Source organism: Strongyloides ratti (genome assembly GCF_001040885.1).
Source record: "Strongyloides ratti genome assembly S_ratti_ED321, chromosome : 1".
Lineage (NCBI taxonomy): Eukaryota > Metazoa > Nematoda > Chromadorea > Rhabditida > Strongyloididae > Strongyloides > Strongyloides ratti.
In genome coordinates this window covers 2,594,990-2,619,933 of record NC_037307.1, presented here as the reverse complement: position 1 = coordinate 2,619,933, position 24,944 = coordinate 2,594,990, and the positions used below count along the sequence as shown (strand labels likewise).

General features: G+C 23.8%; 13 protein-coding genes across 13 annotated transcripts; 9 read left to right on the top strand and 4 right to left on the bottom strand.

Moving 5' to 3' along the window:
• Positions 1-96: 96 nt before the first annotated feature.
• On the top strand, positions 97-2,707 carry SRAE_1000082300 (RuvB-like 1; the record flags this gene model as incomplete). The annotated part of the gene is made up of 5 exons (XM_024647704.1): positions 97-667; positions 1,109-1,132; positions 1,251-1,291; positions 1,340-1,880; positions 1,917-2,707. The coding sequence occupies 5 exons, from the start codon at positions 97-99 to the stop codon at positions 2,705-2,707; spliced, it is 1,968 nt and encodes a 655-aa protein (XP_024501755.1).
• Positions 2,708-2,913: 206 nt separating this feature from the next.
• SRAE_1000082200 (Mitochondrial import receptor subunit TOM22 homolog) lies at positions 2,914-3,281 on the top strand (the record flags this gene model as incomplete). Its single annotated transcript, XM_024647703.1, has 2 exons — positions 2,914-3,174; positions 3,225-3,281. 2 exons carry the CDS (start codon positions 2,914-2,916, stop codon positions 3,279-3,281), a joined length of 318 nt encoding a protein of 105 aa, XP_024501754.1.
• Positions 3,282-3,541: 260 nt separating this feature from the next.
• SRAE_1000082100 (LD27042p) lies at positions 3,542-4,738 on the top strand (the record flags this gene model as incomplete). The annotated part of the gene is made up of 1 exon (XM_024647702.1): positions 3,542-4,738. The coding sequence occupies one exon, from the start codon at positions 3,542-3,544 to the stop codon at positions 4,736-4,738; it is 1,197 nt and encodes a 398-aa protein (XP_024501753.1).
• Positions 4,739-4,843: 105 nt separating this feature from the next.
• Positions 4,844-5,173, bottom strand: SRAE_1000082000 (NADH dehydrogenase [ubiquinone] 1 alpha subcomplex subunit 2; the record flags this gene model as incomplete). Its single annotated transcript, XM_024647701.1, has 2 exons — positions 4,844-4,943; positions 4,986-5,173. The coding sequence occupies 2 exons, from the start codon at positions 5,171-5,173 to the stop codon at positions 4,844-4,846; spliced, it is 288 nt and encodes a 95-aa protein (XP_024501752.1).
• A 284-nt stretch (positions 5,174-5,457) lies between these two features.
• Positions 5,458-6,015, top strand: SRAE_1000081900 (Protein DJ-1; the record flags this gene model as incomplete). Its single annotated transcript, XM_024647700.1, has 1 exon — positions 5,458-6,015. The coding sequence occupies one exon, from the start codon at positions 5,458-5,460 to the stop codon at positions 6,013-6,015; it is 558 nt and encodes a 185-aa protein (XP_024501751.1).
• A 1,194-nt stretch (positions 6,016-7,209) lies between these two features.
• On the top strand, positions 7,210-9,867 carry SRAE_1000081800 (Solute carrier family 40 member 1; the record flags this gene model as incomplete). The annotated part of the gene is made up of 6 exons (XM_024647699.1): positions 7,210-7,229; positions 7,272-7,498; positions 7,592-7,708; positions 7,774-8,913; positions 9,783-9,798; positions 9,843-9,867. The coding sequence occupies 6 exons, from the start codon at positions 7,210-7,212 to the stop codon at positions 9,865-9,867; spliced, it is 1,545 nt and encodes a 514-aa protein (XP_024501750.1).
• Positions 9,868-9,973: 106 nt separating this feature from the next.
• Positions 9,974-10,907, top strand: SRAE_1000081700 (Protein of unknown function DUF284, transmembrane eukaryotic family-containing protein; the record flags this gene model as incomplete). The annotated part of the gene is made up of 3 exons (XM_024647698.1): positions 9,974-10,195; positions 10,249-10,684; positions 10,726-10,907. The coding sequence occupies 3 exons, from the start codon at positions 9,974-9,976 to the stop codon at positions 10,905-10,907; spliced, it is 840 nt and encodes a 279-aa protein (XP_024501749.1).
• Positions 10,908-11,689: 782 nt separating this feature from the next.
• Positions 11,690-12,235, top strand: SRAE_1000081600 (Hypothetical protein; the record flags this gene model as incomplete). Its single annotated transcript, XM_024647695.1, has 1 exon — positions 11,690-12,235. One exon carries the CDS (start codon positions 11,690-11,692, stop codon positions 12,233-12,235), a length of 546 nt encoding a protein of 181 aa, XP_024501748.1.
• A 1,425-nt stretch (positions 12,236-13,660) lies between these two features.
• On the bottom strand, positions 13,661-14,968 carry SRAE_1000081500 (Hypothetical protein; the record flags this gene model as incomplete). The annotated part of the gene is made up of 3 exons (XM_024647694.1): positions 13,661-13,666; positions 13,726-14,397; positions 14,438-14,968. 3 exons carry the CDS (start codon positions 14,966-14,968, stop codon positions 13,661-13,663), a joined length of 1,209 nt encoding a protein of 402 aa, XP_024501747.1.
• Positions 14,969-15,585: 617 nt separating this feature from the next.
• Positions 15,586-16,374, top strand: SRAE_1000081400 (Hypothetical protein; the record flags this gene model as incomplete). The annotated part of the gene is made up of 1 exon (XM_024647693.1): positions 15,586-16,374. One exon carries the CDS (start codon positions 15,586-15,588, stop codon positions 16,372-16,374), a length of 789 nt encoding a protein of 262 aa, XP_024501746.1.
• Positions 16,375-16,804: 430 nt separating this feature from the next.
• Positions 16,805-17,840, bottom strand: SRAE_1000081300 (F-box domain-containing protein; the record flags this gene model as incomplete). The annotated part of the gene is made up of 2 exons (XM_024647692.1): positions 16,805-17,521; positions 17,565-17,840. 2 exons carry the CDS (start codon positions 17,838-17,840, stop codon positions 16,805-16,807), a joined length of 993 nt encoding a protein of 330 aa, XP_024501745.1.
• Positions 17,841-19,564: 1,724 nt separating this feature from the next.
• Positions 19,565-21,223, top strand: SRAE_1000081200 (Hypothetical protein; the record flags this gene model as incomplete). The annotated part of the gene is made up of 2 exons (XM_024647691.1): positions 19,565-19,825; positions 19,871-21,223. 2 exons carry the CDS (start codon positions 19,565-19,567, stop codon positions 21,221-21,223), a joined length of 1,614 nt encoding a protein of 537 aa, XP_024501744.1.
• Positions 21,224-21,947: 724 nt separating this feature from the next.
• Positions 21,948-23,750, bottom strand: SRAE_1000081100 (Ricin B lectin domain and Glycosyltransferase 2-like domain-containing protein; the record flags this gene model as incomplete). Its single annotated transcript, XM_024647690.1, has 1 exon — positions 21,948-23,750. The coding sequence occupies one exon, from the start codon at positions 23,748-23,750 to the stop codon at positions 21,948-21,950; it is 1,803 nt and encodes a 600-aa protein (XP_024501743.1).
• Between the last annotated feature and the right edge of the window lie 1,194 nt (positions 23,751-24,944).

The following is a 24,944-nucleotide window of genomic DNA, read 5'->3' as shown; positions in this document are numbered from 1 at the left end:
TTTTTCATGTGTTTAGATTTCAATATATAAACTGACAAAAATAGTTACTTTTATCTTTTTAACTATCAGTTAAAATATTTCGTTGTTATTTATAAAATGGCTCTTACTAACCCTTTTAATAATGCTAACAATAATCTTCGTAGTGATGGGAGCCAGTCTACACCAATCTTAGGTCCTGAATGGGAAGATTTAGCCAGTACAGCGTGTATTATTCGTCGTCAATTAGAAAAAATGAAGAAGGATTACCTTGCATCTCAAAAGTTATTTAAAAATCAGAAAAAACGTTGTATTGAAAATGTTCTTAAAGAAAACAACGATTTAACAGCTATCTTAACAAATACAAGAATCATCAAATCTGTTTTAGAGAGTTCTTCAACAATTTCAATGACTACATTAGCAGGAATTCTTCGCTACGTTCAACCAATGCTTTTTAGCAGCTACACCGAAAGTCAAGCTGTTGCTGTTAATCTTCTAAAAATCATAAAAGATCAGTACTGGAAAGATATTCTAAAAACATGTAAATTAGAAGTGGATGATTTTGCAGATTTTAAAGAACAAGCACGTGTTAACAATGCTAGAAAAGCAAAGGATCTTCTTGCCAATATTGCTATGAATGCAACGGGTGTTAGATTACATTCTGCTTCAAATGCTTATATCTTAAATACATGTAAGGATACTTTTATGTCTTTTTAATTTACACCTTAATTTACTATTTGTATATATCAATTAAAAAACTAAACTTCTATTGTAATTATAAATTATTTGTTGTTTGTGATTATTTTGTGTAGCAATAAAATTATTAGAAATATTTTATTTTTACTAATACAAGGTGGAAATTATTTATAAGAAAATAGTAGTATGTGTTTTGTTATCTTTCTTTTATATTTATTGTTTTTTTAATTTTTTTTAACAAACAATTGTACAGTTATATTTAAATATTATAAATAAATACATTAAAGCAACTACATTTTTTGATCTACTATTTCTTTTTCATTGAAAAAATTGTTTCAAACAAGTATCTGATGTTTTTCCATCTTCAATTTTTTCAAATTAAAATCATTGATAATTTAAAAAACTTTTAAAATTTCTAGATTATTTTAATTTTAAGTTAGTACTGTATTTTTAACTCCAAGTAAGCATCACTCCAACTTTCTCACTAAGACAATATTTTAAATATTGCATTTATTTCACCCATTTTTTACATAAAAGAAATTCTTTTGAAACATTAACTATGGCAACCTCTACTTCAGAACCTATGGAACATTCTGAAGCAACCCCTGTCATTGAAGAGGTAATTTATCATTGTATCATCTCAATAACAATAGAAAAAAAATTTTAGGTTCAAAATGTATCTGTAAGAAGGAGAATATCAACACATTTCCATTTAAAAGGTCTTGGTTTAGCATTTGAACCTGGAAATCTTGATCCAATAGAAGTTGATACAAATTTTATTGGTCAAATTAATGCACGATATGCTTGTAGTATTATTGTTGATGTTGTTAAGGCAAAACAATTTTCTGGTAAAGCTATCCTTCTTGCTGGACCACCAGGATCAGGAAAGACGGCATTAGCATATGCTATGACAAAAGATTTAGGAGATTCTGTACCTTTTAATATCATGTCAGCTTCAGATGTCTACTCAGCTGAAGTTAAAAAAACTGAAGTATTAATGGAACATTTTAGAAAAAGTATTGCTGTTCAATTGAAAGAAAGAAAAAAGGTTTATGAGGGTGAGGTTGTTTCTATAACGCCTGTTGAAACTAAAAATCCAGTTCATAATTTTGGAAAGACTTATTCACATGTAGTTATATGTCTTAAAGCTGGAAAAGGATCTCGAACATTGAAACTTGATACATCAATTTATGAAGAAATATTAAAAAGTAAGATCGAAGTTGGCGACATTATTTATATTGAAGCTAATTCTGGTAATGTTAAAAGAATGGGAAAATGTGATGACTACAGAGGTGATTTTGATATTGAAACAGATGAGTATGTTCCTAGACCAAAGGGTGATGTTATCAAAGAGAAGGACATTGTCCAACACGTCACTCTTCATGAATTGGATGTTGCTAATGCTAGACCATCAATGAAAAATAGTCAACTAATGAGTCTGTTGTCACAGATTGGAAGAAATAAAATGACAGAAATAACAGAACGCCTTCGTGACGAAGTTGATAAGTCTGTAGATCAACTAGTTAAGGATGGAGTTGCTGAAATAATTCCTGGTGTTCTTTTTGTTGATGAAGCTCACATGCTTGACAATGAGTGTTGTAGTTTTATTCATCGTGCAATTGAAGATGACAAAAGTCCACTTGTTGTGTTGGCTACTAATCGAGGAAAGACAAAGATGATTGATGCTAATGATCCAGGTTTTCATGGTCTTCCTAAAGATCTTCTTGATCGACTTGTTATCATTCAAACATCAAATTATTCACCAGAAGAGGTTACCAAAATTGTATCTATTCGTGCAACATCTGAGGGTATCTTATTGGATAAAAGTGCACTTGAAGAAATTTCTAAGATCTCATTAAAAACATCACTTCGTTATGTTTTGGGACTTCTATCACCATCACAAATTATTGCTCAATTATCTGGAAGAGAAAATGTTACAGGTGATGATGTACTTCAAGCTTCTGAATTGTTATTAGATTACAAAAGAAGCGCAGACTTAGCAATAAATAATAGTATGGCCGATTGTATGACCTAAAATTAATTATTGATAACAATAATTATTTAACTTTATTATTGTATTTAATGTGTATTATACTGTTAATTTAACTTTTTACTACAATTTTTCTTTTTTTATAATTTTATACAATTTTATAGAGTAATTATCCTCTCTATTAATATCTTTTTAACTTTATAAATATTTTTTTTATTTAACATGCTTATAGGTTTAACAAATAGCAAAAAATGGACCAAAAAATTGATTGGGATAATGTACCAGACGATGAAATTCATGAAACATTAGTTGAAAGAATAGTAGGATTATCAGAGTTTTGTCCAGATGTTGTTAATAAAGCAGTTAGTAAAGCATTTAACACCACTAGAAGTTTAGTGAAAGGAGCATTTTATTATGGAAGTAATGGTATCTGGATTCTTACTACATCATTTGTTATAGTGGCTCTTCCATTTGCTGTTGTTAAAGAACTACATGAACTTGAAAAATCCGAGGTATTTATAATTCATTTTATTTTATATTAATTTAATTTTTTTTCTTTTAGCAACATGCACGTCAAGCCATGCTTCTTGGTCCCCAAAAACAGCAGCTTCAAAAATAATGGGCACATTTATATATGTCATTAAATATATTTTGAATGTTTATCAATTTTTATCAATAGATGTTATAGCTTTCTTCATTGGTTTTTGTAGTTACAAAGGATTTTTTAATACCTGTTATACATTTTTTTTTTGCTTTACACAGATACTAAAAATAGAGATTGCTAATTTAATTGTGTTTTATCAATGTAATATATTTTTTTTTCTAAATATTTATTTTGAATTTTTTTTTAGTTTTTTTTTTAAGAATTTTTTTTTATGTATGAATCGATTTGGTATACATTTAAAATTTGTCAAAAGAAATTTTTTTTCATATAGAGGACTTAGATGGAAAAGTGAATCAATTGAAATACCACAAAAAGAATGTTTGGTTGTTGATGAAAATAGATTAGTAAAAAATAAACCTTCTGAAGAGTCATTGATTGAAAAATATAAAGAATTAATTTTTAATGATCCTGTGGTTAAAGATGCCCAATTGTATATGACTCCCATAGACAGGGATAATAAAAAAAATAATTTCAGAAGGATAATTTATAATGAAGGTGAATTAGATAATACAGATCTTTCAAAACCTCCATCTCCTAATAATCCGCATCCTTTTGATCCAAATAAATATTTACCTCCAACACATGGTAGGAGTTTAGCTACATATATAAATCATTTACCCCTTCTTCAAAATCTTGTTGATATAGGTGTTGATTTATTGGATATTGATACAAATACAAAAATTGGTAAACATATCGTAAGATTAAACTGGGAAAATGATGTTTTACCAAAAATAAAATGGTTGGTAGAAGATGTTGGTGTTGATGTAATAGAATTAGGAGATTATTTAACACGAAATCCATATTTTATGTTACAAGATCTGAATGATATGAAAGTAAGAGTAAATTATTTATCAATAAAAAAATTTAAAAAAAATGAGATAGCAAAGATAATTACTGAAAGTAGGTATTGGATAAATAATCAAGTTCAAATAATTGACAAAAGATTAGGATGGTTACAAAAAACTTTTAAATGTAAACCTGTTGAGATTAGGAATGTTATTGTTAAAGAACCAAGAGTTATAATGTACGGAACAGGACCAATACAACGGATAGTTCAACTACTTGGCGAATCGGAATTTCTAGTATATGAACAAAGGCATATTTTATTAACTGATCCAAGAGTATTTATGATGGATGAAAGTCACATTCAAATAACATTAGCCTTTTGTAAAAATCAAATGAAACTTGAAAATAAACAGATAAGAGAATATCCTTTAGTTTTACGTTGTCCAATAGCGGGTTTAAAAAGGAGGCATACCTTTCTAAAACATCTTAAGTTAGCTCAATATAATCCTGATGAAGATAATTGTGTATCTTTAGAACTTTTTCTTCACCCTTCTGATAAGGTCTTTGCTGAAAAAGCCGGCCGTGTCACTGTTGATGTATATAATAATTTTATTAAACAGTTTTAATTATTTTTAATCATTTTACTTAATAAGGCAAAAAAAACATATATATATATATATATTTTTATTTTTTTTACAACCTAATATCTTCCTATAAATATATTTATAATATTAGATTGGCTTTTTGGAAGCAAAATTAGTAATTAAACGTAAGATATCATCTTTACTTAAATTTTCCAATGATACAGCTTCTTCTACTCCTTTTTCAAATCTAAAAAATTATAATATATAAAAATACAATTAAAATATATACCTTGCAAAAAGTTTTGGTTGAACACCGGAAGCTTCTCTAATTAGAATAGGAAAATTTGGATTGGTCTTCTTTAAATTGACATATTCATTTTCAATAAAAGATCTAACACCACTTGAGGTTGTGCCTTTAAGACAAAGATGAAGACGTAACTCACGGAGAGCTCCTGCTCCAAGACGAACTGCTGACATTACTATAGAAAGAAATATTTAACACTTTTTTGCACTAAACAAAAACAAATTTCGTATATATTTTTCCACGGGTGTAGAAGAAAATCTTGTCAAGAAAATTGACTATAGGAATTGATAAGAGAACGTGCAAATTGAAAAAGTTGAATATGTTTTTTTATAACTATTGTTTCTCCTTTAATTTAATCAATTTTTTTATTTTTATTACTTAAAGTATGTTTCGTAGAAGTTTATCGGTATTAAAATATTTTTCAACAAATATTAATACTACTAGAAAGTTTTCAGATATGGTTTCAGCTCTTATTATAGCTTCAAAAGGTAGTGAAGATATTGAATTAGTTACACCTGTTGATGTATTAAGAAGATCAAAAGTTGATGTAACTGTTGCATCTCTTCAAGATACAGAAACTGTACTTTGTACAAATGGATCTGAATATAAGGTTAATTGTAAATTGTCAGATGTTAAGGGAAAAACTTTTGATGCTGTTATTCTTCCTGGTGGTGGTCCAGGAAGTAAAGCTTTTGCTGAAAGTTCTGTTGTTGGAGAAATTTTAAAGAATCATGAAGAAAATGGAAAAATTATTGCTGCTATCTGTGCAGCACCAATTGCTTTTTCAGCTCATAAAATTGCTTCTGGTGCTACTATAACTTCCTACCCATGTTTTGAGGAGGAACTTGTTAAAGCTGGTTATAAATATTCTACAGATAGAGTTGTAGTATATAATGATAAAGTTGTAACATCACGTGGACCAGGAACAGCTATGGACTTTTCTTTTAAACTTTCTGAAATGCTAGCTGGAAAGGGTAAAGCAGATGAAGTAAGAAAAGCTATGTTAATAATTTAAAAAGATAAATGTTGTAATATTATTTTTCATCATTAAAAATTAAAGTAACTGAATAAATATATTTTTGACTAATCATAACTACCATTGTTTTTGTACTTTTTTTTTTTAAACAAAGTATAAGTTAAAAAAATGACGTTCCATTATTTAATAAGAAAAATATTAGAAAATATATATTAAGAGTATAAAGATAAAAGATTAATATATGAAGGAACCATGTACTTTTCACATGTCTATTTTAAAAGAATTTTTTTTTTTTAAATTTTTGTCAAAATCTATTATTAAATAATATTATTTATTTGTAATTTAGATTAATATTCCTACATATACCAATTATTTTCTTTGTATAATCTTATAAGAAAATAAAAAATCACTCCACCATCATGCTGTTTTCTTAGTTAGTAAAATTTCTTCTTTTCACTTTTGTTAGGGATAATCTAAAATTATCAATATATAATTGGTGAAAGAATACCAAATGGCCATACAATATTAATCTTTTAAAAAATTTACTTTTCATATCGATATATTGTCAATAATTTTTTAACTTATTGAAGTTTATAATTTTATAAGTATAGATGCTTGATTACATAATCATGGTGTCATTAATTTTTTTTTATCATTAACCTATAACATATCAAAAGTATTTTATTGTACTAATTGAAAAGATAAATGATAAGCTTCCTTAAATATAATATAATATATAATAATGAAAAAATAATAATAAAATTAGTTATTCATTATCTTAAATTTCTTAAGTTAAAGGTTTATGCTTTTGTCTTTCAAAGACCAATACTTGTCTTTTCAAAAATTATTAAAATACTATTTTATAAACAATATCTTTGATTTATCTTTATATTGATAAGAATAAGAATAAGAATAAAATTTTGTTATAGGTGAAAATATTATTTTCTAAAATTTTGGTATATTAATTTTTGTAATAAAATGATATGAACTTTTTTTACCTAGTAAATAATATATTTAAAGGCGTCAAATAAGTGTGTTTTTAATGTATATATAATATTTTATAGTTATTTTATTTAAAATATTCACATATAAAAAGAAAATTTTTATATAGACTATTTTTTTTTAACTTACTTTATTTCTTTTAACTTTATTATTTAATAGAAATAAACATTTATTTCAAAATCGGTAGAAACAAAGAGAAAAATTATTTGTGTGACTTGTAAAAGTAATAGAATGATAGCAGAAAATTTTGTGTTAGTTTACAATTTTTAGATATTTTAATTAAAATATTTAAGGACAAAAAAATCTTTTTATCTTCTTTATATTGCATATAGCATTTCAAGTTTTGGTGATAGAATGTGGACTTTTGCTGTATCACTTATAATGGTATTAATTGGTGGATTAAAATTGATAGGTTTATATCAGTTAATTGACGGCCTCTCTTCAATGGCATTTTCATCAATAATAGGAAATATGTTAGATCGCCATAAAAGAAATGTTGGCATACAAGCTGTTTTAGCTGGTAATAATTTATCAGTCGTCATTTCGTCACTTTGTTTATATTATTGTTTATCAAAAAAAGACTGTGATGTTGTTTATTTTGTTTCACTTATAGGAGCCTTATTTTTTAATGCTCTTTCTAATATTGCATCTGGTGGAGAGAAACTTGCTTTTACAAAAGATTGGATTGTTGTTTTGGCAACATACTCAGATGGTGATGTTACTCTAGCTGGTAATTTTTTTCTTACCTTATATAGTTATAGATTTATTATAAAAAAACATTTTTTTTTATTGTAGAATGTAACTCAAAAATGCACATCATTGATCAAACATCAGCTATGTTATCTCCTGTTATTGTTGGATATATGTTAACATTTCAATCTTATCAAACAATTGCTATAGTATTAGCTATATGGAATCTTTTATCATGGATTGTTGAATTTATTGCTCTTAAAAAACTTTATAACTCTGTACCACATCTTAGAACAAGACAACACAAAAATATTGATAATGGAATACCACTTTTAGATTCCAAATGTAAAAATGATAATAATAAAGAAAATAAAAAAGTTGTAAAATTATCCTTTTGTTCAATGATAAAAACATACTTTAGGCAACCTATATTTTTAGCAGCATATGCTTTAGCATTATTATATTTTACAGTTCTTGGATCTGATGGTCTTGGTATAGGTTATGCTAAAACAATGGGTCTTCCAGAAATATGGATAGGATATTCAAGATTTGTTGGTAGTGCCTTAGGAGTATTATCAGCATTTGTCTATCCATTTATTCAAAAATGTATTGGAACAGAAAAAACAAGTTTATTAGGTTTTATATTACAAATAACATGTCTATTATTTTCTATTATATCAATATTCTTACCTGGAAGCCCATTTGATCCAAAAGAATTTTATGAAACATTTGAATTTTCAACATGGTTTAAAAATATATTTAGTGGTGCCACTTTTGTTAGAATGTCAGGAGAGATAACAGGTGAAGAAGGTAGTAATTTATTTGTAAGTACTAGTAAAACAATTATCAATACAACATTAATCGAATCACCTTATGTTGATGAAGAAATTATAAAAGATAATTATATTTTTGGATTATCAACAAATCCCTCAAGTGTTCTGACATTCCTTTTTAGTATTATTACAGCTCGCTTTGGTTTATGGTTAATTGATATTGGTATAACACAAATAATGCAAGAAAATGTTCCAGAAAGTCAAAGAGGAACTGTTTTTGGTGTACAGGGATCTATATGTAATGCTTTTAGTGTTATGAAAGATATAATGGTTATTCTACTACCTGATGTTAGAACATTTGGTATTTTAATAATAATATCAGTTATTGCAGTTATGTGTGGATTCATTTTTTATATAACATTTATTTGTCTTCAATATGTTAAAAGGAAAAAGACTTTAGATTCTGAAACTGGTACAATATTATAGAATATATCATAACTCTTGAAAAAAATTAATTTTTTTTTTTGTATTATGAGAAATGTTAAATTCAATAATTTATTATTTTTACATAATTTTTTATTTTTAAATACTCAATAAAATAAGTGCATTAATAGTTAATAAAAATATTATATTATCTTATCTTATCAATAAAGTCTTTGAAATAAGAAGAAGATCAACATTTATTTGAAAACAAAATTAAGAATTAAAGAAAAATAAATAATTAATATTTGTATGATCATAAAGGTCACATCAGGGAACGACAGAAATCATTTCAATCTATAACCCCCTTATTTTAAAAATATACTTAATAAAAATTATTAATATATTTAATATTTAAAAGAAAAAAATAATAAATAATGAGGAAAAAAAAATTTTAATTGTGAAAAAAATATTTGTTAAAAGGAGTCGATATCCCTTCCAACATTTAAAAAAAATATATGTAATGAAATTACTAAATAAGGAAATTTTATTATTGTTTAAACAATATCAAAATATGTTTTTTTTTATCAAAATGGATAAATATTATTGGAAAATAAATGTTATTTTGTTTTTACTTAAAGAAAAAATGAAAAAAGTATATTTCAAAAAAAAATTGATTTAAAATATAATGCAATCATTGATAGAAGAAGATTACAATTATTTACTTAAATATATTAATATGATAAGAACACTGTTATAAAAAAAAAACTTTACTATGTTAATATTAATGATAAAGAAATGTTTTTAGAAATGTAAATTACACATTTTCTAAATTTATACAAATAGTGACATTATATACATTTTTGATTTTACAACGAAGAGTTTTATTTGTATATATTATTAATAACATTTGCCCTTAAGCAGATATTTTATTAAAGTAAAAATTTATTTATTTATTTTTATTCTATCAAAATTTTTAAGGATAATTTTTACATTTTATGGATAATTTTTCATATTGCCAATTGATTAAACAACAAAAGTTGCCGACATGGCAACCAGTACCTGAAATGAAATATTCTGTACCTTTTTTTCTAATTTTGTCACTTCTTTTTATGTGTTTTGGTATTTTTTTGTATCATGATAATTTACAAATTAAAGAAATAACAACTGACTATACGGATTGTAATGATGGTGGTATTTGTAGTATAACATTAAATATTTCAAATGATATTATTGGAGATGTTTATTTTTATTATGGTTTAGATAATTTTTATCAAAATTTTAGAATGTATATAAAGAGTAGGAGTAATGAACAATTGATGGGAGACTTAATGGTAAAAATATATTTTTTCTTTTTTTTATATAAATAATTATTTATTAATTTTAGAATACACATAAATGTGGTTCATATTCATATGATGAAAATGGAAAAGTTATAGCACCATGTGGAGCTATTGCTAATTCAATGTTTAATGATACATTTGAATTATTTTTAAATAAAATAAAAGTACCATTTACTTATAAAGGTGTTGTTTGGGAATCACTACTTAAAAATAAATATAAAAATCCTCCCTTAATTAATGGTGATCTATGCCAATCATTCTCCAATACCACTAAACCACTAAATTGGGGAAAAGAACCATGTAAATTAGATGAGGTAAATCCTGACAATAATGGTTTTCAAAATTCTGATTTTATTGTTTGGATGCAAACAGCTGCCTTAAATAATTTTAGAAATTTATATAGAATTCTAGATAAAAATAATAGTAAAATTTTTCAAAATGGTCTTCCAAAAGGTTTGTATACATTGAAAATTATGAATAGTAAGTAATACTATAAAAAATGAGTATAAATATATTTTTAGATTATCCTGTAAAAAGTTTTAATGGAAAGAAATATTTTATCATTTCGACAACCTCAATTTTTGGAGGAAAAAATTATTTTATGGGTATAGCATTTATAACAGTATCTTCGATTTGTTTAACAATAGCAATTACAATAATATTTTTTAAATACAATCCCATATATAATATCAATAGAACTTAAATTCACTTGTATAAATAAATTTTAAAAATTTATAAAAAAAAAAGTATAATAAACTGTGATTTGAAATAACGTAAATATTATTGTGTAAAAGAAAACGGGTATTTTTGAAGTAATTTGATGTATAATCAACAATTCTGTAGAAACATTTCGATATGTATTTCATAAATTAAAAATACAATAAATTAATTATTTATAATTAATAAAAAATTTTCCCATTTTATGTTATCAATTTTTTTTTAATTTTTACTAAAATAATATATCGCTTTTCCAAGGGGTGCATGGTATCATTTTTTAATGTCTAACCATTTTGTATTTATAGTAATTTAAAAAGTTATACATTATTTTTTTGATTGTAACATTGTACTTTGTTATCCAAATGTATTTAACAACCCATTCAGATATTTAAATGATTTTACATTTAATGAACTGATATATGTGTGCATGAGTACTTTTTTACAATAAAACTTTATGATAGTTCATGTTTACACATTATTAATTATTATTAGATTTTAATTATGAACAAGAATTTAATATCTGAATTTGTTGTTATTCTTAACTTAAATTATCATATAAAATATTTCAATAAGGTAACAAAATTTTTAATAAATTTAGTTGAAAAAAGTTGAAAATAATTTTAAGAAGAAATTGAGACAAATTTGTTATTATTAAAAAAAACTAAAATATAGAATATGATACGCTTTATAATAACATTAATCAATTTTATAAAACTAATAATTGTATCTTTTTTTTTCAGAAGTTTACCATTAAGAAAATATATACAAATGGATGTTTTAAAAAAGTCAACCGATGAAATTGACAATGAAGATAATTTATGGGAAAGTGATGATCCTTGTACATTAACTGATATATTTCAAACAAGTGAAAGAAATTCACTTTTATCACCTTCAAGTAGTTATTCTATTAAAAAACCATTAATACTAAAACTTGGTGGTTTTCGAATATTCAATAATAATTTTTTGATTGTCAAAAATAGAATATTTAACTGTGATTTGTTTTTCAGAGCTATTGGAGATAAAAATTTTTTACCAGAACGTCGTCCTGTTCAATGTTCTTTTATCTATAAATCCATTGGCCTTGTTTTTAAGATAACAAATGTGAAGAAAAAAAAACCTTACATCAATATGATGGTTCAATGTGGTATAGATAATGATCATGCATATGAACTTGTCAAAAATCATCGGTTTAGTTACATTAAAATTCATCCTGGTGTTATAGTTGATTTCAAATCAGAAGGAAAAGAGGTATTATTAAGATTTTGCAAGAAACGTTTTTTTGCTAATATTTACAAAACACTTAGAAATATTTAATTTTTTATAAATCTTTATTTTTGATATTTTTATTTTGAATAAATTTTACGTTAAAATGTTGTTTGCATAATAGTTAAAAAAAAGTTTAGCACTATGTGTAGCATATAATTTTTTTTTTAATTGCATTGAATTTCTAAAAGAAAAAATGTTAAATTTTGTTTTACCAATGTACTCCATAAATGGACTTAAAAAAATTGTTGTACAACTTAAAAAAACTATATTAACTATCATAAAATGAACTGAAAATAGAAAACTTATTGCTTTTAGTTTTATTATTGTATGATAAGTTTCTCCTGAGTAGATAGATGTCGAGAAAAATAAATATTTAGAAAAAATTTCCGCTCTTCATTATATCTCGCTTCAAAATAAATGTATTGACAAGTAGTTTTTTTCTATCAACTTCTAAATAATTTTCATATAAGATTTATCTTGAAAACCCTTTTGTATCTTCAATTATTTTTGATATATAAAAAGAGTGAAAAAAAGTTAAGGGCACAAAAGTACCACATATCATATTTTCAAAATTATTGGAAATTGAAAAACTTTCTAACGTACAATATATCGTAAAAGTTAAAATAAATACAGCGCATCTATTTTAATGCTTATAAAAACTTATGTGTTTTAGTTTTAAATATGTGCTTGAAACTTTTTCTAAAAAATATTTCACATGATATGCAACCTAAGAAAATGAGACTATCTTTAATTGTTTTCTTAATGTATAATATTTCCATTGAGTTAAAGAAGTTGGTATCTTTTTAAAAAATATTCCCTACACTCAATCTCTAATTTTGATTTATTTTAACTTCTAAAGTTTTATCCTCTTAATATTAGTGATTATATTTAACAAAAATGTTTTTTAAATAACAATCATGTGAATATACATTTATTTAAGAATTCGAAAATAAAAAGTTGTTTTTTTTACTACATAAAAAATTTTACCAAGATAATATAAACTTAAATATTTACATTATTATTACTTTTATTTTTATCAATATAATTACAATAACAAAAAAATATTTTAATTACAATTCATGAAAATAATCATTGTAATTAGAATAATATTTATTGAAATTGATGCAAAAAATAAAATTGTTATAATAACCTCAAACATCAACTTCAATAATAAAGTAAATTTATTTATAAAGTAACTTATTAAATATTTTTATTACACATAATGATAATAAAAAAGATATCTATTAAAATTTAATGTTCTCTTTTCAATTTTTTTTTTATATTTATTATAATGATCTATTTTTTTTAATTGTTAAATGTCTGTCATTGATATATGAAGAATTACTTTCATGAGTTGCATGTTTTTTGTTATAAAATTTCTTCCGAATCACAAATCGTTCATTTCTATTTGTTTCAACATTTCTTTCAATCTTTTTAAGTAATGCTAATATTTCTTTATCATTAAAATACATTTTATATCTATAAGTAGTGTTAAAATTAATTGTTAAAACAATGCCATCCGAAAAAGGATAACTTGCTTTTGCTAATTGTTTAACATCTGCATCAAAAAGTAGTCGTTTTAACTCATTATTTTTAAGAAATAGATTAGGTTCTAATGTATAAATAATATTACCATTTTTTGAATATTTTACTTTAGCTAAATCAGATATTACACGATTATCATTTAATTCTTGTGGTAGTGTTGTAAATATTTTTTCATTACTTTTCATCTCTAGACTTTCCTTCATATTTTCCTTAATACACTCATTATCAGTGTGAAAAAAATTAATATTGTTATCCCTGTAAAACTTTTCTTTTGAATCTTTCTCATCGATATTTGTGTTATCAACAAACATTAGAGATTGATTATTATCTATGAATTTTGTATTATTTCCATTATACAAAGAAACTGAACTTAAATTTTTAAAAAATTCCACAGCTTTTTTGTAGGTATTCATTGAAACACTAGTAAATTGAGCAATTGCCTCCTCCGTATACATTTTCAACAAAACATCTAGTACAATAAGCACATTTTCAGCGTCTTTTTTAGTATATTTACGAAGAATTTCTTTATTTCTATCTTCTTCAAAACGCTTAAAATTATAAGTGAGAACAAAACAGCGTTCACTTAAATCTTCATTAAAACTATTGATAATTATTTTATTCTTTCTCTTACGAAGCATTTCAGAGTTACAATCCATTTTATATTTCTATAACAAAAATATAATTTTAAAGAAAAATAAATCATACATTTGCCTCATTCAATCTTATATTATAAGAATTCTTTGATGATTCCACTATATCAACATTCATTTTACTAAAAAAATGTTCAATACTTTCTAAAGGTTCATAGTTACATATTTTCAAAGTATTTTCCAAATCAGTAGTATTAATACTTTCCAATGAAAAAATTTTTATATTATGTTCATTTTCAAAATTTTCTTTATATGAAGTTTCAAGAATTGTACAAGCACCAAGATTAGTATAATCAATAAAATCAGCATTTATTGCTTTATTCAATCCAAATATTAATAAATAATCTAAAAGATTTCCACATGCATGTAACTTTACACCTTTATAAACATATGGCTCAGCATTAAAAGTTTCAAAGATTTTTTTAACATCCTTTATAGCAAATTTTCGATCTCTTCTTATTCTTATATCACCTTCATCTATCACATTGTCTTCTATAATATTTGAATTATCTATTCTATCGTTTACTATATCATTAATTTTATGAATTAGTTTTCTAATTTTAACTCTTAAACATTTCTTCTTCATTTTTAAACCATTGATTGAAAATCAATTTTTTTTGTTGTAATTTTTTCACCTAAAATAAAGAAAAAATGATATACAACATTATCAACCAAGAATACAAAGATAAAAATAATCTTTGAAAATAATATTTCATTGAAAAAAAAAATGAAATAAATTATATACCGTTTTTACCACTAGAAATATTTTTATAATTTTTGTTAAGCAATATACCGAAGAATAATAAATTGCACTTTTTTTCATTAAAAAAACTTTCAAAAAATTTATTTTAGAAGAAATGATTCATTGAAAATTTAGTGATGATATAATTTTTCTTGACAAGAATTTTACATTGTATTACGGTAATTAAAACACATCACCAAATATACTGTCTTCATTCTGTAAAATAATAACTATAAAAAATACTACTACATTAACAATTGAATGTTTTATACAATTTTTTTAAAAAAAAATTTGATTGGATATGAATTTTTTTTAAATATTTTCAACATTTTTTTTTAATTAAATTAATTTTAAAAGATTATAAATATTATTAATTTTTAATAAACAAATTTTCATCGAAATATGAAAATTTTAAAATTACAAATTTAAAAAAATTTTTCCAATTACTTATCAATATTTAAATGGCTGATTCATCAAACGAACAATTAAACAAAGTTGGTCAACCTAAAAAGAATAAAAAAGCCAAATGCACTAATGATGATAGATATCCATTATCACAAAAAACATTCTTTAATGATGATAATAAAAAATTAAAAAATGACATAAGGAGAAAGGGACCACCACATCCGTACTATTCAATAACATATAGAGATGCAGTTATAGATGCACCACCAGATTTCAAGATACGCCAAAATTATAATAATAATGGTAAACTATTTGACTTCAGAGGAAGACCGTTCTGGCATCCAAAATTTGATTTAAAACTTTTGGAAAAAAAAGTGATAAATAAAATGATTTCTGCTGAAAAAGCACAACATGACATTGATGCAAGTGACAGCTCAACAACAGATCAAGATTTAGTTATTAAACCAGAAGACCAAGAAGATTATGTAAATGGTAAATTAAAATTTTATGAAATGCCAGTTCATGAGTCATTAAATGTTCATCCTTGGGGTGCATTATCATTAATTGAAGAGAAGTCAAAATATTTTACCACAGATATTATTAAAAGTAATTCAATAAAAGCAGCACTAACAATTTCAAGAATGAGTAATAAAACTGAAAAAACAAAAGAAGATGATTTTTATGGTTTAACTAGACCAAAAATAACATGGGGACCTATGCCAACGGCAATTGTTGTCTATACGAGATTAAAACCAAAAGAACAAATTAGTGTTAAATATACTCCAAAAGATTTTTATAAAACTTCTAGAGGAAGTCCTGATGACAATACTGAAGGTGATGATTAATTTTAATATAACAAATAAGATTATATTTTTTCAATAAAAATGTTAAATATTTATAATCTATATATTTTTACATTGACAAAATAAATTATTAAATTTTCAATGTAGTTTTAAATCATATTTAAAAAATATTAATAAAAACATACATCATTAATTAGTTTTAATAGAATCATTGATTTTGACACTTTTCAAGTTAGTTTTCAGAAAGCTAAAAAGCTACAATATTTTGTAGAATTTCCAGAAACAATTTTTTTTATTATTATACAAGTTTTTTGAATATTTAAAAGTTTTATAAAAACGTATTTTTTGAACTCCCAAAAAATAAAACACTTTTATCATAATAGTTTTTTATTTCTGCTTTACAAAACTATTTTTTTTTAAAAATTAAAAAATATTATAATAAAATTTGAATTAAAAATTATTATAATTAAAACTAAAATTCACGTAATAACATAACACAAAGTGTATCCTTTTCTCCACATTTTTGACATATTAAATCACCAGTATAAAATACCAAACATTCATAATCAATTTTTTTACCGTCGTCATCATAATAAGAAAAATCATTAACATTTTCATGATCAACATATTGTAAATAATTTTTCAATGATAAGAAACAGTCATCCTCTTCATTGACAATAAATTTAGCATAAATAATTGTATGAGTACAAAATTTAACTCTTCTTTTTATTTGACCACATCTAATTCCTTTAGCAATATCTCTATACTTATCCTTTAATGTTGAGTTAATTTTAATATCATAAATTTCTGGATTGGATTCAACAAGCCTTTGAATTGTATGAAAATCAATAATTTCAACACCATTTCCTTCATCAATCTTAATATGTCTTAATGAATTTGAAATCGGAAATAAACTAGGTGGAGGTGCAATTTTTAAGGGATAATCTAATGATATACTCAGATTCTTAACTCTTGTAAATTTTGACAACAAAGTAAATGGAATATGAATATTTCCTTCATGATCACATAAAAAAATTTTAATACATATAAAAACAGATTCACAGGTGATGTAACGATTAAGAACATCAATAAAATTTGTCTGATTATTAAGAAAAATAAACAAATTTTTTAAAACAGAAAAATCAACTCTTTGTAAAAAACTTTCAAAAACATTTAATTCTGATGGTTTCTACAAAAATTAAATTATTATCATATTAATAATATAAATTTACCAATGAAATTATTTTAAAAGAATTTACTGCTGTTTGACGTTTAACATTTATATAAGTTATTTGAATAGTCTTTTCACTATTTTTTTCTAAAACTTCTTCAATACAAAGACTATACAATTTTACAATTTTTTCAAATTTATAAAAATTTCTTTTGATAAAAAAATATAACTCTTTTGATGTTATCATTAAATTATTGATAGATCTCCAGTCAATATAACTAAATATATTTAATAAAACTTCCTTCGGCAAATCTGGTAAATATTTTATTTCCTCCATGATACAAAAATTTTTTATATTCAAAAGAAAAATTATTTAAAGATATAATAGAAATATTTAATAACTTAAAGTAGAAGTATTTTAAAATAAGCTAATAATATTAAAACAATTTCGTAACACTATGAAGGTAATTTTATTGGTTTTTTGGTAAAACAAAGTAAAGTACAATTAGATAAAACACTTTTCTTTTTGTCTCAAAGTATCATATATATATATACCTTATCTAACATTTGTGAATACCATTTTATTATTAAGTATAGTTAAAAGATTTTAAAATATATATTATGATATCAATGATCAAACCATTAAATGACTAAATATAAAAATGTATATATTTCCAAAGTATTGTTTTTTTCTTTAAAAAAAAATCTTTTTCTATAAAAATATAACATTATAGTTTAGAAGAACTTTGATAGATATAAGATCATACATCTATTTTTCACTCTATAAAATGCAAAAGCAAATAGAGTGTTCCAAGCAACATTTGCGAATATAAATTATAAAACATTACCAAACTTCTTCCCCATTAACTTGAATTAAACCATTTTTGTTTAATGATGTACTTTAAAATTTCATCAGAATATAAGGAAATTTTAATAGTTTTATTTGGTAGGTTAGCACATACTTTAAACCTTTGTGAGAAAATTATATTGAGATGATATAAATTAAAAGTTAACAGAAAGTAGAAATTTAAATATTTTAAAATTAAGATAGATAGATTTGTGAAAACACCCATGGGTTCTCTTTAATAATTGTTTTTTAATTATGATTTTAATAATTTTATATTCACAAATTTTGTATTTACTTTATCATGAAAAACAACAAACTTTGATGATTCAATAACGGGAATAATAAAAATTTTTAGTAAATTTTTCTCAAAAAAAGTCCAATTTTAAATGTAACTTTTTTGTTCTATATATTTTATGTAATAATAGTAATGTGTTGTAATTATTTCTTTAGAAATTATTTTAAATAAATATATTCGATTAACATTTATTGGATTCGGATAGTTTGTACCTGTGCTTTAGATAGCTTCTGTATTACCAAATAGATCTAACTCTTTTTAAATGTTTCAAATCAGTTTTTTTATAAATAAATAAAATAGCATGATAATCAAACAATAAATCAAAATTAAAATAACAGAAAAAAAATTTTTTTGCATGAAAGTTATCTAATTTTCTTGTATTCTAGCAAGAATTTTAAAGTTTGCAGTGTTGTGTTTTTTTTTACGAAATAGTATAATTAAAATTAAAAGTTAATTTTCTACAAAAAGTATTGACAAAAATTAGAATACAAGCATGTAATCTTAAAGATAAGTTATCGGTATCAACTAATTATTAATTAGCAATAAGTTATATTTAATCTTATAAAAATTAAAAAAAAAATAGAGTAAATTATATATAGTTTAAGAAGTACTTTTATTTTAAAATAGAAAAGCCAAGTTTTAAACATTGCAAAATACAAAAAAAAAACTATTATCAATTAAATTAATAAAAAAAACCTATAAATTAAAGGTAAATTTATATATTTTTTATCAATGATCCTGTTCAATTAAAATTTGTTATCATTACGCTAATAAACTAATTAGTTCTTATCCTCACATTTACTGATTTCTAACTGTTGTATGTACAGAACTACAAAAGGAAAAAGATAAGATATCTATTTATATAAAATAAAATAAAAATTATGATTTTTTTATTATCTTTAAAATATTTATATTAAAGATGAAATTTATAAAAGAGATACTACTATTTTTGGTGGTAATATTTGTTACCAAAAGTTTTTGTAATGATGACACAGTAGGAAGTCAATTTGTAACATCATTTCTTTATAAAAATCCATCAAATTCCAGTAAAATACATTTGTCATTGTATTTCTTACCTAAAAATCCTGGTAACACTACCGTTTTGATTTCTTATTATTCATTGTTGAAGAAAAATTTAACAACTCTTAATATAACTGCTACTTATAATGAACATAATCAAGTAAGTTAAATAATATTATTTTTTGATAAATGATAAATTTTTTAGCTAACTTTTGACTATGCTGACGTCATAAGTGATGGTCACATTGCTTCAGGAAATGTTTTAAATGTAACAGATCCAAGAATATATATTATTTCACTTTCTCCAATTAAAGTTTTGGGTCGTGTTTTAAATTTACAAAATGATCAAGGAGATTTGTATCTTGTACCACCACTTTCTTTTGCTGGAACAAAATATCTTTTCCAATTACCACCATCTGTAGTATTTACTAATCAATTAGTTCACATATTAGCTTATCCTGGTAAAGATGCTAACGTTCAAGTAATCAAAACATCTAGCAATGGTACTGTTCTTTTAAATCAAACAGTTACTATTACTGGAACACTTGGAACTAATCAAAAAATTATACCAATTACATTTAATAAAGAATCTCCATCAATATATATTAGTTCCGATTCAAGTATTGTTGTTGTTGCTGCTGTTACATGTGCTAATTTAAATGCTTACAGTCTTGGTAATACCACATCAAATATGAATTGTGATTATGCTGCTTTTATGCCACAACCAATAGGAACATGGGATTGTTCCTCAAGTTTAGTACCAGATGATAAAAGAGTCATCTCTGGAGATCATACAGTTACTATTGGTGTATCTCCTGCTGACACAACATGTGGTCAAAAATTCCCTGTTTTAAGTTACACAAACTTGAATTCAATTATTGGTATACCAAATAATCTTCAAACAAAACAAGTATCTACATTTACAGTACTTCATTCATTGGTTAATGAATATGCAACAGATTCAAAGAAAGCTAGTATTGCATTGACACGTGTTGGTTCACCACACGCAAATAGAAATAGTACTTTAGATGGTATTTATATGCATCATATTCCAGATGTTACACAATATTACAATGGAACTACTCAATTTATTACTTTTACAAATGGAGATTACATTGAAGTGTATGTTGAAAATTTACAATCTAATGATGTTATGACATTAAATGGTATTAATCTTATAAAAGAAATGGTAGTTTCACAGACAATATATTCTTTTGGTAATACTTATTCTGTATATAAACTTAATGCAAATAGACTTGGAGTTCATACTTTTTCATGTACAGCTAAATATGTTGCTTATGTTATTAGTAAGATAAGTAAAAACAAAGCTGCTTATGGTTATGTTGCTGGTTTTGGAACTTCACAACTTACTTCAACTATGGTATCTGGTTCAACAATGAAACCTATTGTCATGTCATCTCAGTCTCCAACAAGTGTCATTATTAGTAAAACAACTCAACAAATAGATTTATCAACAAAAAGTTCATCACAAGTTATTACATCATCTTTACTCCTAGCTTTCACCTTAATGACATATTTTTTATTCATTTCTAAATAATGGTAATAATTATGTTTTTTAATTAGAATATACTTTGCTTGATTTATCTTATCACTAACAAGTTACAATTAATAAAGTTTATTTTACTATTTAAATTATTAGTAGCAATCTTCTATCTTAAGTTTTAATATTGATAAGATGTAGTAGTTATCAAATAACTAAAAAAGTTGTAATTAAATAAAAAGATAACTTTACTGAAATATTGTGAAATTAAAAAAAATATATTTACAATCTATAAGCATTTAGATAAAGAAAAATTAGTCATTTTTAGTTTTGGAAGTGATTCGTAAATTATTCTTAAACATTAATCTTAAACTAAAACTTAAAATCATTTTTTTTTTAAGAATATTATTTAATTTATTATCTTATCAGCTATCTTTATAAATTTTTCCCGTCATTAGCTAAATTTCAAAAGTTAATTTATTTTCAAAATATTGTTTTTTTATCAATATACTAATGACTTTCATTAAAAATATACTTTTGATAGTAAAATTTATTTATGTTGATTAATTAAAAAAATAAACATATAAAAATTAGGCAGAATTTTATTTAGAAAAATAGAAATTCTACGGTAACTACTATTAGTCAAAATTTGAATAAATAAAAAAAATCTACATAAAAATCTTAAATATAATAAACAGAAATCAATTTACAAGTTTCTATCAAAAAAAAAATGACCCTGTAAAAATTAAAAATAGAACCAAAAAATTAATTATATAAACATTTAAAGTGAATGATTAAACTTTGTCATAATCCATTTTTGCTTTAATTCCTTATTTCCACAATCAGCAAAAATAACTTTGCCCTCACGAGATGACAAACATTTATTTAAAATTTTGTGCTTTATTGTTAAAGTTTTCTTATCATATTCTAATTCTTCTCCAGGATCATTAATAACATTTTCACATTCTCTAGTTGTTGTTTTAATAAAACCGTTTTCATCATTTTCAAATGGAACTAAGCAACTGTTATGTTGTCTTAATTGTCCACGTGTTGTATAAACCCATAATTCTTCTCGTACCTCATCATTACATGGATGTAAATCAATTTTCGCATCATCTTTTTCCTCCTCAAATGATGCTAAGCAATCACTTGTTCCTTTAATTTGAACATTACCAAAATATTCTGTATCATGTGGAGTTAATGATTCAGGAAAGATATTTTCTAAATACCATCTAAAATCTTTACAATTCAATTCTTTTCTTAATTTTAGTCTTTCCTCTATATCACCAAGATCAAGATTTCTGACAAATGCAACATATTTAAAGAAAAATTGTTTATACTCATCCATCCATATTTTTGCTACTCTACCCAAATTAGTATAAATAACTTCATCAACACCACCTGGAAAAGTGTATGGAGAATGATCTCTAAAGATATGTGATATCCTACTACATGGATCTATTTCTAATGTTCCTCCACACATCCATGTACGGAATGATATCTCAAGATTCTCTCCACCCCATACTCTCATTGCCTCATCATATGAACCATATTTTATAAAAAGTTTTTTATTTACAGCAAATAAACCACCAGCTATAGCTGGTGTTTTGATAGGTTGAGATGGATCAGCTAAATTTGGTTGATTAAGATGACTTGGCATTTTTTGCCATTTAAATGACATAAACCAATCATATGATCCTGACAAATGAGAAGTTGAAGTTTGATAGTCAAAAGTATGTTCCTCAATAACATCTATAATTGGTGATACTATTCGAAAATGTTTATCATCTATTCTTGATATTAAAGGTTCTAACCATCCTTCTGTAACTTCTATATGTGAATCAAGGAATAATATTATTTCACCATCAGCATGTTTTACAGCCTCTAGACGTGTTTTAATAAGACCACTTCTTTTAGGCATACGAATTATTTTTACTTCTATTGGTAATAATGAAGCATACTCAACTAATGGTTCAACTAACCAATATTTTTCACTCATATCATCTACAAGAATAACTTCTTCTATCAAAGATAAGTTACTTCTATTAATAATTGAATGTAATGTTCTAAGAAGTGTACTAAAAGCTTCATTATGAAAAGTTATAATTATAGATGTTTTCTTAGGATTACTTGTACCTTCATAATTATTTTCTTCTCTTTTTTTACATCCCTTATTTCTATATTCTCTTAATCTCCTATTTATTGAAACTTTATCTGATGTCACTATACTAAAATAATTTTGTGAAAAAGTTTCATCATCAAGTTTTTTTTCCTCTGCTGTCAATTGAACAATCTCTCCATAGTCACCAGGTCCACCAACATTAAAATTAAGTTTTTTAAGAAGATTTTTTAAACCTTCATTTTTAATCTTATTAAAATTTGGTATAAATGGTTGATCTTGCGTATATTTTCTTCCAACAGGTTTAGTTTTAAATATCACTACATTTATATCAACATCATCAATATCAAGGTAATAATAAAGTCCAACAGACAATATAACAATTAATAAACTTATAATAACATACAAACTTTTCTTTTTTGTACTAGTGTTTTTATTACCACTCTTAGTATTTTTCTTTGTCATTGATATTATATTTTATATATTGTAAAAATATAGAAGAAATAGAAGAAAAAAAAAATATATGTATATATATGTATGTTTGTAGCGGAAATTAAAAAGAATTACCTTGAGAATTTTTTTTTCATAAAAAAAAAAAATTTGTATACTTTTGTTCTTCCTACCTATATGTCATCTGTGGAAAAATTTCCAATCAACCTTTTGATGACACGTGTAACAAGTACCTGCTAGATGTGTTTTAGGAGAAGTATAGGACCAAAACGTATTTTATCAATTGTCTGATTTATATATATATATATATGTCAAACAAATAAAATAAAATTATTATATACAACCATATAGATAAATAAACATATATATTATAAATACTAATGAAGCATCACATATTAGTATACTAATTACAGATAAAAATTATCGATATACTATTATCAGAGGTTATTTATATTTACTGAAAGTAAAAAACTTTTTATTGCCATTACTCTTGGATAAGTTTTTTTTTTCAAATAAAAAATTTAGTAAATAAAATAAATGATTTTTTTTTTTATAAAAATAAAAATACTACTAAATTGAATTAATATTCAAGGATAATGGTAAATTTAATTTTATTAAGAAAATAATTATAAAAACAAAAGGGTACTATTCTGTTATATCTCCCCCTAAATTAAAATAATAGAAACTTACCTTAAAAATATTTTTTTTGAAAAAAAAAACAATCCTATCAGATTTTCCATTTTCTTTTCTACAAGATGGATAAAAAAAATTTAAAAAAAAACTAAATTCATCAATTATTTTTATAATAAAATTAAAAAAATGTCGTTAATTTTTATCATAAAACGAAAAAAAAAGACTCAAATATCAAATCCCATCATGTTTCCCAGTATTATTAGTTAATATTTAAAAAAGTTTATCTATGATTTGTATTTTATTTAAATTCATTCTACTTCCTTTATGTAATTAAGATTTTATTTGAAAAAAAATTTATTAATTATCAAGTACTTTTTATCATTTTAATGTGGAGGGGGATATAACAGAATAGTACCAACAAAAGTTATATTTATCACAATTCTAAACAGGAAATATTACCAAAAAAAAATAATCTTTAAAATTTTTTTTTTTTTATCATTTGTGACATACATATGATAAAACAATCATGAAATAACTTTGATGACACGAGGTTTTTGATGACACAAAGCGTATATA